This window comes from Candoia aspera, chromosome 7 (genome assembly GCF_035149785.1).
Source record: "Candoia aspera isolate rCanAsp1 chromosome 7, rCanAsp1.hap2, whole genome shotgun sequence".
In the NCBI taxonomy this organism is placed as follows: domain Eukaryota; kingdom Metazoa; phylum Chordata; class Lepidosauria; order Squamata; family Boidae; genus Candoia; species Candoia aspera.
In genome coordinates this window covers 39,629,971-39,643,612 of record NC_086159.1, presented here as the reverse complement: position 1 = coordinate 39,643,612, position 13,642 = coordinate 39,629,971, and the positions used below count along the sequence as shown (strand labels likewise).

Genomic DNA, 13,642 nt, shown 5'->3' with positions numbered 1-13,642 from the left:
GGCCAAAGATGATAGTACAAGCAATAAAATATATATATTCATCCTACATTAATATTCATTACAATTTCCTTAATTATTGCAAAACATAAATCTAAAAACACATATGCATGAATTCAGAAAACATTTTTGTGATGTGTTGAATCTGTTTGCAGTCTTTGATGCCATTTTATGGTTATGATAGATATTTCTATTTTTTAAAAAGTCAGGAAAATGTAAGACCGTAACTATTTAACTTCTCTTGACATACAGTAGATAAAAAAGAATACAGGAAAAAACAAAACAAACAAACCATAATAGTGAAAACTTAATTCAATGGAACCAAACAGTAACAGACTGGTATTCAACTTTGGTAACCAAAGTACTTAAAACTCTTCTAAATTTTTGTACAGTATAATAGGAGTAGACAAAGGAAAATTCTGCACACATTTTAATTTTAGTATTAAAATTACTGGGCCTTGACTTTATATGCTGACTATATTTTTAAAATCTGTGCTATTTTAATGCAATGGAGCAGCACTTACTGTTAAAATAAACTTTTATCACACCCCATAGCTCAACTGCATTGGATGGACTGTAAATGGTTTCCATATAAAGTCAGAGAAGTTTCAAGTTTTTTTGGAAAAACAAAACAAAACAGAATACCCAGATTAGGAATTTTAACTCTTCTGTGATTGCAAAGGCTGTAACAGGAAAATTAAGGAATGGAAAAATAACTATTCATCAATGTTAAGGATGTATTAACAAGTCCAATCTTAAAGAATACCCAATAAACAAATGAAATGAGGAAAGGAACAAAGCAAACAAGCAAACAAATAAAACAAAGACAGTAAAAGAAATCCTTTATTTTGAATGGAACATATTTGCTGACCAAAGGATTTCTTAACTGGGTGGGGACTAGAAATCTGGGAGCAGGGGACGTGGAATGGAATTTCTGAATGAAGGCATAGCTAAAAATCTGGAGGTATACTCACACAGTGGCATGGTGTTGCACAACACACTTGTCTGAATAATATAATTCAGGAAGAACTTTAATTTGGTAGAATTGTTTTATTTGGAACACACAGAAAACAACTCTAATTATTGTCCATGTTCATTTCTATACAAATTAATGTTAAATTCTGCAACAGTATTCTTGATAGAAGTAACAGTGGTTAGTTAATCTGTCAGTTATCATGAATACTTTAATTTCAACATTCCTTTTTAATCTGGAAAAATATTGTTGACACTCAGTAAGGAATGTTTTCACACACAATACAATACAATACAATACAATACAATACAATACAATACAATACAATACAATACAATACATGATTTGTGAGCAAGTTTCAGCCTCTGGCCCTTAAACAAATGAAAATTACTTGTTAATTACCACTAAACTAATAGGAAATTTATTAATGAGTAAACCCCTATTGAACTCAGAGGGTCGTAAGAATAATTAGGATTAGATGGTCCAAAGATGGTATTTCCACTATCTTTAAATGGCACACTAAATCACTTTTGTAACTCTACCCTGAGAGCAAGAAAATCTTCCAAACTAATTATTTTTTGCAAAACAAACTTTCAAATGAATTCTATAACCAGTCCTAAATGTTTTGGAACTTCCATCCAATTACAATCATTTAGAATATTAGAATGTATCCAAGTGGATGGAATAGAATATAGTATTATATCCAAATTTTCAATTTGATCTTTCACATGTTTTAGAAGGGTGCAATACAGTCTGGGTTTACATCATAATTAGTCAAAATATGCTTTATGTCCTTTGTTCAGATTTTGTTTGGAACACTGTTGAAGTCAACCCTATTTATAATTAAATGTGTGCAATTTTCTTGTGACCTTTGAAAAGGTCAAATTACCTTTGAAAAAAATGGCCTCCATAGCTACATGGGGATGCCAGTATCAATATCAATGAGAGGATGGAGCCAAAATTTTCAGCTCATTCCTGATGGGTTACAAATAGAACAAGGGTCTTAAGCCTAGCAAGGCAGTTTTTCCCCTTACATCATAAAACCAAAGTACAACCATTCTGAAACTATACACTCCAGTGTTGTGAAAGGGATGCTGGGGCAGAGATTCTTTCAGGTGGTTAAAACAAACCATAATTTAGTGCAACATGAATCCAGCTGAGAAGTAAGTAGCTACAAGGTTCACTGAAATGAAAATACAGTTACATTAGGAGTAAATCCTGAATATTTTTACAGTACTTACTTTAAAATTAATATGCATAGGATTGGGCTAGGCTTTTGTTTATCTTAGGGAGATCTAGTTATAACTGAAGGCACTTCATGCAGAGGTAAGAGAAGAAACTTGAATCACCCATACTTCCTACATCCCCCCCTCCTCAATTTTTAGACATTTTAGGCACACTAAATCAGTGTATCTAAATTTATTTTAGATACACAGATTCTCCTGCCTCTCCTCACTCCCACTATGAAAGAAATCTGTATGCAAAGGACAAAAAAAAAAAAGTCTCATACCTCCAATGTTACTACTCCCACAAAAATTTCAAAGCAACTGTAATGGTTGCTGGTTTTCAAATAACTACTGTAAAGTAGGTACTGGTCTTCTACAAGATTCTATAGATTACTTTTCACTCAACATTTATAACTTGATATAAAAAGAACATGTGAATATCCATATGATTATATAATGCAATGCAATGGCTACTTATTCTGTAAAAAATCCAGACGCACAAAAAATCATAAGACAACTGACAACTGTTGTTGCACATGTGGGGCTATCCAAGAAAAAACATATTAATACATGAATAGGAGCAGTGGAGGCACACTTCAGTCAATTCTATTTTTTTAGAAGGTGTATGTGCTGGAAGAAGTCCTAACTTCTTGTGTCCCATAAAACAGTGAGTGTCCCTAAATCAGTAAACCTTGAATATACAAGTTGAACCGATGAAGGGGAGGTAAAGGATGGGACTTAAGTGGGTCTGAAGTAAATATTGGAACTCATTCAAAGTTTGCAAAATAAATTCTGTAAGTTTAATTCTGATTCACAATGTAATAGCATTTAAAAGAATCAAGCAAACTGATTTTTTTACATTGCCAAAGATATGAAAAATTATGTATGTATTGCATGAACTGCAGAAATTCTGCAAATAATACAAGTTAGCATATTTTCAACAGGAAAATTAGTTTGTGTGTTTGTGTGATTAATAAATTATTATAAAACTATGATAACAGTACACTAGTCATCTATGTTTCCACTAGGAACAGATAGATAATAGAGCTCAAGGTATGCAGTATAACATCAAATGATTCAGCCACATTAAAAAAAAAATTAGTCAGCAAATATATATATATATATATTTAGGGAAAATCTCTTCATAATATCCAGAGGTCAATCTATAGATTCAGGAGGGTGGGGTGGTGTGAATCCAAAGAAGAAAATTTTCCCAGTCATTAAAAATAACATGGTAGATAATTGATGTTTGTAAAAGGTGAAACATCATGTCAAAATGTAAAAAAAAAAAAAGTTAAACATACAAATGTTTCTCTTGTCCATTCTAAATAGTGGCCTTTTATTGAAGGCCTTTTTCACTGTCTTGCTACATTGGTCCAAGCTAAATAGCATTCATATGCTGTAATCTGGGACTATTGGTTTGTTAGGCCTCATCTACAACATTTTATTTATCTATCTATCAATCAATCAATCAATCAATCAATTATCACCACCCATCTCCCAAAAAGGACTCTGGGCGGTTTACAATAAAGGGGTTCCTGTAACCCCATTCATGTCTCTAGAAGCTGGAGGTGAATATATTCAAGCACTGACCTAACTTGTTCTCGCTTAACTAGCATATGCGGGTTAAAGAGTTATTAGATTCTTATTTAGTCTTATGGCAGTGTGAAATTTATTTTCTTGATCTATCTTCAATCTTTTTTTCTCTTTTATATTTAGGAAAAAAAACTGATCTGTAAAATCTGCATCTTATTTAAAGATATGCAACAGTAAGAAACAATTCTATTGAAAATTTGACAAAAACATTGCTTATATGTAACTCAAGTACTATGACTGGAATCACAACTTCTAAACTTTGTTTTGCAATTTAATGAAATGCAGCACAAGAAATCTGCTGTACTGCTAGTTCTAATGCAGTGCATTTTCCACAAATATCAGAGAAAGACATTCAAAGATTGTACTTTGAATATACTTTGTGCGGCAAAATATCGACATTGGTATTGCACTGAATTGGCAGTGAATCAATATATAAAAACAAAAGCTAATATTCCCTGGAGAACTCTATGGACAGATAATGCATACAAAGAACTTGTATTGGTGCATGGACTTAAACTTCAGTCCATCTCCATCAAATCTGGTTAACTGCTCTGTATCTACATAATCAATAATACAGTTGAATTTGGTATATTGTTTGAAAAAGGGAATATAATTTTACTGTATCTTCCCCTCTGTTTCTAAGATTTAGCTGTATTTCTGATTTCTCTATCTTTTTTAAAAAATCAGGGAAACGTTTCCCATTAGAACTAGATTTAATAGAAAGAAATACCACATTTTCTATGTGATATTTTTAGGGTGCAAATATTAAATTAGCTTCAGTTAAAATAAAGGTTTTCAACTATGTGGACAACAACAACGTGTCTCCTATAGCTGTCTCTGAGTCTTGGCTGTGAGTAGAACTGATTCCAGTGTCAGAGTCTGTATCATTTATGTCTAAATTAGTCATTTTGTGAAGAAGGTCTGTTCCTGGAAAGTTTTTTGTGCCAGTTTCATTGTCCTTCGTTTTCTCTTCAATCGTTGGGTACCTGAATTCATTTTTGTCTTTAGCATGCAATCCACTAAACTCTTCTACAAGTAGTTCATATTCTTTTTCCTTCTTCTGAAGCATCAAGTCCCTATATTTTAGTTCCTGCTGGATGCAGTTCAACTGAGAATGAATCCTCAGAGCATCTTTCATACTTCTTTCCAGCTCATTCTTAATACTTTCTACATCAGAATTCTCCTCTTCACCTTTAGATGCATCTTCTGTACACAAGTCTCCGTTCTTTTCAGTTTCCTTAACCTCTTGTTCAATTTCAGCAGAGAGCTTTTCAATCATTAACCTGTGGTGCTTTAGTCTTTCTTCCACTTGTAAAATCCCATCACATTTGCTTGAACTTTCATGCTGATGGTTGTGAGGCATTTCCATTTGCTGTTCAGAATTGGTAAAAGAAGGCATTAAATAAGACTCTTGAACATAGTTTTCCCCAACACTTTCAAGCCGATCTAGATGGAATTTGGCTTCACACTCTTCAATTTCCATATCTAGTTCCTTCATTCTGTTGATTTGTTGGTGAATAGTATGGTCTTGAGAAAGGATGAGATGGATTAGGGTCTCTATATTGTCCCTCTCCTGCAGAACTCCTTCCTGTTTAAGTTTGGCCAGTTTCCGGAAGGTTTTTCTAAGAATTCTTTTTTGCTTATCCACTGACAACATCTTCATATATTTTGCTGGACTGAGATCCCAGTGTGTTTCTAAGTTTGGGACTACCTTGGCTTCCGATGTCCTCCACAAGGGCAAGGGGAGGAAAGCATCTGCCTTGACCAAGACAAAGTGCAAATTAGGTTGCTCTTCCCCCCAGGCTTTCCAAAGTCTGAGCATTTTTGTGAGAGGTGGAAGAACCCGCTCAGAACCTCTCCATTTTTCTATAATGCAATAATCTTTAGGTTGCCCAAAGAGAAATCTCTTCTCAGCAAAGGTGGCCTGATGTTCTTCCAGCAAAGCTTCAACTACTTGCATGCAAGTTGTGCGTTTAGTCAGTCCACTGACAATCTTCTCTTCCTGGCAAACCCAGACTATGATTTCTTGTTCACTGGAACCCATTTCTTTCACAGGTGATCTGAAGTTAAAGAAAAAATAAATAAATAAGCCAAACTGTAGCATTAAGTAAACTCTAGATTAGAATGAAATGTGGTCATCATGCACTGAAACTGTTGTGTAAAACTTTCTATACATAAATATATGTTTGAGAAATGTTGATGAATGTGCTTGCATGTTTGCTGCTTTGCTTTCTTTGCTTTTAATTTTTTTTTTTCTGTTCTGTTTAATTATAAAATATGCTCCTCCTCCCTGCAAAACCCCAAAACCGTGGGCAGACTCTGGAAACTTAAGATAACTTGGAAGATTAAAATGCTTATGACTATGCCAGGCTCTATGCCCATGAAGGTTTTTAAAAATTACTTAAAATAATTTAAATAATTATTTTATTCAATTAAAAAAATGTTATTTGAAGAAATAACTTTGGGAAGATTCAAGCCAACCTCTTTATACTACAATGACATCAGTGAGAGTCTAACAGAAAAGAGCAACTGCAAAATTATATACAAAAGGGGGTCAAGAATCCCAGGAGAAAATGAATTTATCGTACAATTTTTATATATATAATCTGTTATAAAAGCTATGCATGCTCAATCTTTAACCATATGCCTATATACATTGCATATATTCTCATTCTCATGAAACTTAGTGGGATATGCTTTTGCATACATTTGTACAGGACTGTATTGCATGTTTTCTTGTATGCATAAGGGTTTTGTTTTGTTTTCCTTTGAAGTAGACTTTTTTTGTAACTACAAACTACATGGACTCCTTCACAGAAACTCTGATCTATACAGAAAATAGGTCTGTGGAAATGTACAGAAAATGAAGGGCACTATAAGACATAATGTATAGACAGAACTTAGAAATGGTCATTTGACAGATGTCTACTCAGAGATGAAAAACAAAACAGGGAAAACAGGAAAAGCAAGGAAATGCATTTATGGGCAATGAGTAATCATGTAGTAAAAAGCAAACTCATTAAGGTGACATTGCATAGAAACCACAGTTCCACCCGAGATCATTAGGAAGGCTTATTTCAGATACCTACTTCCCCCTCTGCATGATATATTAATTAAATGAGAATACAGGATCAAGGCAGTCTGCTTGAACTACTTGCAGTATTTGCAGCCATATGTCATGTTAAAATTGGCTCTTGCAGATGTACTTCTTTCTAGGTTTTACCCAGTAACTGCATTTGCCAAAGATACTCCACTATCACATTACCATATTTTTCAGTGAATAAATAAAGTATATGTGAGAGGTAAGTACTCATAGATATATAAAAAAGGCACCTCAGTGAGAACAGAACATGTTCAGTGAACATGCTGGCTGTTGGACTTGAGGGGGGTGGGCAGAAAGCCATGGGGGTGGGGAAGAATGAAATATAGTTTCTTGAAAAATAGCATAATCGAACAGGGCTAACATTCAACAGGAATGCTCCAGATTGCAAATTTGCTTAGAGGCTTCCCAGCCTACAATGAATGCTTGAACGTTAATTAAAATCACTGGCATTGGATCTCTTTTCAGTCAAAACATATGAGTGAGCTGTACAACTTGTGATGGAGGGTGTGGTCTTCCTTTCTTTCTATCCTCTCTCCATCAGCATTGAAAACAACACTTACAGCTTGTAACATAAGTCATTTTGAGGGATTGCCTGTCTCCCATAGTATCTGCCTGGCCAATTCAATCTTACAAGGTTGGCATATTCTGGGGTCTTCAATTAAGCAATGTCACCTATGGGACTTTGGAAGCACGCCTCCTCTGCAGCAGTGTCTGCCCTCTGGAATGAGGGTCTCCTTGAGATGTAGATGTCCCCCACTCTGCTGTTATTCAGAACAGCTGTGAGGACCTGGCTCTTCATTGGTGAGGGAGAGTGAGACTCTTCATTTCATTCCATCTGGTCTGTCATGCCTGCCCTCTTTTATCTTTTATTCATTTTATTGTAGTTACTTTGTTGTGAGCTATCCAGAGTTGTTATGAGTCAAGTGGTGTACAAGTAATAATGATGATGATGATGATGATGATGATGATGATGATGATACAATATTTCTTTATAGATATATTTAATTTTGCAAAATATTTTATAGTTTATATTCTACATAGGGTTTTGCCAAAATTTCTTCTGATTTTTGTTCACTATTCTTCAATTTAATGGAAAATAAATGGCTTTTAATTTTTTTAATAGTTATTTCCCAAAAACGTAGATATATTCTGAATCAGATGAATTGATGGAGTGATTATTTCAGAAATAATTATAAGATGCTGATAAAAAACAAAAGAGCAGTGACTAAAGAGAAAGTATTGTCCAAAACTGTCCTGACAAGCAGGAACCACGCCGAGACGAGGAATAGGTCTCTAGTGTTTTATTACTGCTACAGTAGACATAAAATCCTAACAAACTGAAGAAGCGTGAGAAAACCCATACAGATAAACCCCAAGTCAAGGTGGGTCTGTTCTGTGTCTCTTTGAATGACAGCTCAAATTCTCTCTACTATGCACGCGTTTTCCCCTGTGGATAGGGGCCCCATCCTGCTCACCATCAGTGATCATGACAAAAACTCTCCATTCTCAATGGTTCTTTATACACACACACACACATGTGTGTGTGTGTGTGTGTTTGAAAGGTCCCCCATGCAAGCACCAAGTCCCCCATGCAAGCACATTTGAAAGGTCCCCCATGCAAGCACATTTGGGTAGACACCACTTTCATGACATTTTCTTGGCAGACTAGAGCGGGGTGGTTTGCCATTGCCTTCCCCAGTCATCATCTTCCCCAACAAGCTGGGTACTCATTTTACCGACCTCGGAAGCATGGAAGGCTGAGTCAATCTGAGCTGGGTACTCGAGAATCCAGCTTCCACCGGGATCGAACTCGGGTTGTGGGGAGAGTTTCAGTTGCAATACTGCCACCTACCCCTCTGTGCCACACAAGGTTCTTATATATACTGTATGTTTAATTTTAACTGAATAAAATTTTAAAATAATAAAAACAATACAAATTTTGAAAGAAAAAAAGTAAAGTTAGTTTAAAAATTGGTTCTCAATGGGAATAAAATAGAAAACTTTATTATTATAGTTACAGATAACATCAAGCCAAACTAATTAAACTAAGTAAAAATTATACAGAGCCTCTGTTTTGGAATATAATGAATTGAAATAAAACAAAACAAAAATCCAAAATGCACATAAATTTCATTGAATGTCTTTGAATTTTAAACTGTAAAACAATATTTTAAAAATAAATGCATACGGAATAAGCATGCAGAATAAGGCTGATAAAGCAAAGGACACATAAAAGAACTGTTGCTATCTAATTAGTGGAAATCTAAAACTGAAAAACTCAAATAATAGATGCGCTTGTAGGAAGGAGCTAGTTAATCAGAGTGGAAAACAGCAGCGATTGTATGTGTGATACGAGATGATAACGTATACTGGATCAACATAGCGACCTTTTAAAAGTTAAAGGGTTGTTGTTTTTGTTACCTAGGAACAAAGTGGCACTTGTACATTTGTATACAGTCTTTTTGTATGTTTGTATGGCAAAAAGCCTTTCTTCATCTCTTAACATCTAAAATCAGAAAGAGGGAAAGAGAGATTATGGAAAGATCTCAGCAAAGGATGGGCAGGCATCTGTCAGGAAATCCTTTATGCAAAGGATGTCCTGTTCGAGGGCAGAGACATTGGCCAGACAATTCACTTGGTCATCTTCTAATGATACAATTGTATGGTATGACAAATGGGCCTGTCCTAAATAAAACGGGATTTACTTTTGATTACCTTCAGTTGTCATTTCATCAGCTCTCTAAATACCATAAATGAACACAAAGAAAGGCTTTCTAGCATTTTAAGATGTGACAGCAATACCCATCTCATAAAGTCACATAATATGTTGCTGGTGCTTCCACTGTAACAGATTTTAAAAAAAATATACAAATTGAAGCTTTTTGTGCCACTTTACAGATGTTCTGGCTAGTCATAAACATCTTACTATATCAGGCTACCTCCTTTTGAAAGAGAGGGTTACTAATAGTGAGACAATGTTAAAAATGATTATGGTTTTCAATTATAAATTGAATTATGCAGTCTGGAAGAAACTAGGGATAAAGATATTTAGTTAATAAAGTCTGACATTCCAAGAAGGAGATTGGTTCCTCTAATCTCTGAGCTTGTCAAACTAAAAAAATTACATCAGGATGATGGAAGAAATAGTTAAGTATCTGGCTGAAAGAAACTGACATTATGGATATTTCAGATTCAATCTTTGAGAATTCTGATATGAAATTATTAGACCTTCACCTTAATGAGTACATAAGTGGAACCTTTTCTTTCTTTTTGTAAAAAGTTACTAATTAATGCAGAAATGGGAACCAAAGGGCTGAGAGATGAACACCAGGGAAAATGATACAGGCCAGAAATAAGAGTGAGTCACCCATCTGTAAGCAATACTTAATGTTTCATACACAGACTATGTAAATGTGTATTATCTCTAACCTATGAAGATAATATTGACTAATTTGAATAGAGGTCTATTGGGCAAAGGCAATATCCAATAATAGCTTCTGAGGAGATAGAAGGAAGGGAATAAGAGGTCAACCTGTCCTTTTATAATTTCTTGGTAGTTATACAGGTCTTGATCTGCTTCACAACACTGATAATACCCACATGCCCTAATGCTTTAAGGTTGACAATAATTAATTTCAAAATGAAATTTGTAGAGAATAAGGGGATCCACCAACTTGGCTTGAATTCAATAATTAATTCTAAATGGCTAATAATGTTAACTGTCCTCATTTTATCTTGTGTACTTTGCAGTACAATCCCTCTGCTCTAGCTATAGTGGGTGAGCATGATGTTAACCTAATGCAGTGATAGTGCTATGCTTAACTGGCAGTAATCAATAGCATAGCTATTTGGCATAAAGGTAATATAACAACAGATATTCACAACTCTCTTTGAAAACCCCTTCATCATCATAGCTGAGTGGGGAACTCTGCAATCCTGAAGGTCATGCAGTATAGAATAAATCCATCTATGTCCTGTCCACTAGACTGTTCAGACTGGTAAGGCCAGCAGAAACAGGGGAGCCATGTTGAAAAGGAGAGCAGCACTGGTCTCACAGCTTACAGAATGCAGATTTATTTGTTGAATAACTACACCACCTTAGAAGCAAACATATGAAAAATTCATGATGGGAGTCTTTGTATTATATGGATTAGTAAGTGATGTCCCCTGCTTATTTATTTATTTGTTTTATTGATTGATTGATCAAATTTAGCCACCACCCATCTCCCTCACAAGAGGGACTCTGGGCAGTTTACAATAAGATCAAGCACAAAATATAAACATTAAAATCTCATAAAATAGTTATTATAAAATACAGTAAATAAATAGAATCCAAGAAAGGTTGGAGTTAATATTATCCTAATATTGACTCCAACCGTATATATGTATATATGTATATATATGAATGAACTGCAAGAGTCCTGTCTTGAGTCATAACTTAGTGAAAGAGTACAAGGGGATTTAGAAGTTATTTTATTTAACTTCTGAGTTATAGGCTATGCTACTAATCAGTATGTTCTTCAAACCTTTTAGCTAAATTTACTATTTCTTTCATCGCTAGACAGTTGTTAATACCAAATGTATCAAGCAGCATCATAAAACTGCAAGATCTAAAGCATCTGTTCTTTGTCAACTCCTATTTCATAAGGTTAAATCAATAAGGTCTAGTATCATATGGTCCTCTCAGGCAAATTATATCATAATTCTTTAATTATAGATAATCCTGGTAATACACAGCAAAGATACTCTGAACTCTGCTTCTACTTGTCAGTAACAATTTCACATCATAAACATTTTTGCTCTACCATCCAAATTGAAGTTTAAATATTAATAATTATTGTCAAGGAAATGCTTCATGGCATATGTTTTTATGAAGAAATAAACTGTTTCCCATTACCATCTGACACTTATATTGGTTCTATTAAGAAAAGGTCTATTACAGCTCTCTGCCTTTATCCTATGCATAAGGTATGTGCCAAGAAACAGCCCTTCTCAGTAATGTTCCTCAGTGTATGGAACAATGTCCCAGCCCTGTTGGTATTACAGAAACTAAAGCTGTTCCAACATGCATCTGATTTTAGTTTAAATTATTATGGGCACTATGTACTGGAATTTATACTTTCAGTTTGGGCCTTGTTGTACCCCACTGAGAGTCTTCCAAGTTTGAGGTAGGCTATCAATAATGTAAAATTTATTTATTTATTCTATCAATTAGAATAAATAAATTTGCAACCATCTTGGAAATAAACAAATAAAGTGGGTTTAGAAACAAGGTACGGTGCAATTTATATTTTTCCTGGATTGTACCTGCCCATATAACATTTCTATACCTAGAAAGCCATACCATCAAAGAAAAGAGCCTTTGTCCAGGATTTTTGTCCAGAAGACTACAAAGTATTGGTTAGGAAGAAAGGACAATGTGAGGCAGGACTCAGTTGATCAGCTTCAGGTCTGGAACATATTAGTTATAAGCAATGGTACTGCCAAATGCCCTCCAGGATGTTCTGTATCCCCAGTTTCTGGCTCTTCTGTTCCCCCTCCCCAGTGTGCTTTTTTCCCTGGCATTTTCTCTCTCTGATCTTCCCCTCTCCTCTGCTTACTAAGAAGGGGAAACATTTGCTTTCTTTATTTTTATGGCAAGTGTGGTATTCAATCTGGAAGCCTTCCATTGGCCAGGAGAGAGATGCAGCATGGAGTCATCTTTGCTAACACAGAAGACCAAAAAATCCTAGAAATAATCTCCAAGGTTCAGCTTCAATGCATTCTCACTGTAATCCTTAGTCAGACAGTGCACTGGCTACAATTTAAAACAAAATTTCCAAGAAGAGATCCCTATCATTTGTTCTCTACAAAAATCAAACATGTATTCAAGCCAGGCTTTCATTTGGAGTTTCCCCCCTTTTAGTATACTTTAAGCAGTAAACAAATAAGGATTTGTCAAAGCTTTCAAGGCAGGAGTATTCAAGTTACAACTGCATTTCATTTGAAATTCAAAGCTTTCCATGCTCCGTGCTTATGGAACACTGAATCCTAGGTATGCTGGTTATTTCTTTTGTAATTTTTCAAAGGCTCTTTCATGGTAGAGGTAAAATAGCACAACTAATAGATCTAATGAAACTGCAAGTAATCTTATGTATTTACTGTACACCTACTTTCCTTTATGCTCATAGCCTTCTGTCATTAAATTCTGCTGACATCCTTTTACTGCTTAAAAGGATATGGCACATTCTCTCTCTTTCTCTCTCTCTTTCACACACACACACACACACACACACACACAATTCTTTACATGGAAATGCTGGCCAAATGAATCAATACATCTTCTATAGCTATCTGGATAAGGCACAAGACACATAATCAGTAGTTTTCTAAGCTTGACTAACCCATGATGAATTTTCAGGTATGGACAAATTTATGAATGAAAAATACTCAAAAGATCACATAGCCAAACTAGAACACAGGAAGCTGACATCTTAAACATGACCATTGCTCCATCTAACCCAGAATTCTTGAAACTGACTGACAGCAACCCCTAAAGTATCAGACAGGAATTTTACAACCATGTCTAGAATCTTATACTTGCAAATGAAACATCCTATCCAAGTATCAGCCTATATCCAAACATAAAATATGTAATTGAACTGAATCTGAATCAGGGGACAAGATTAACAAAATGGATAAATAAAAGTTAAATACCGAGCCAATCCACCTATATTTTTCATTTATCCATGATGTCACAGTTATCCA

General features: G+C 34.8%; 1 protein-coding gene across 1 annotated transcript in view; it reads right to left on the bottom strand.

The window, feature by feature from the left end:
- Positions 1–1,027: 1,027 nt before the first annotated feature.
- Positions 1,028–13,642, bottom strand: part of RASSF9 (Ras association domain family member 9) — a 31,511-nt gene continuing 18,896 nt past the window's right edge. The window contains exon 2 of the mRNA XM_063308975.1: positions 1,028–5,852. Within this exon, the coding sequence (XP_063165045.1) occupies positions 4,592–5,852 (1,261 nt within the window). The 3' untranslated portion in view covers positions 1,028–4,591. The remainder of the gene's footprint in view (positions 5,853–13,642) is intronic.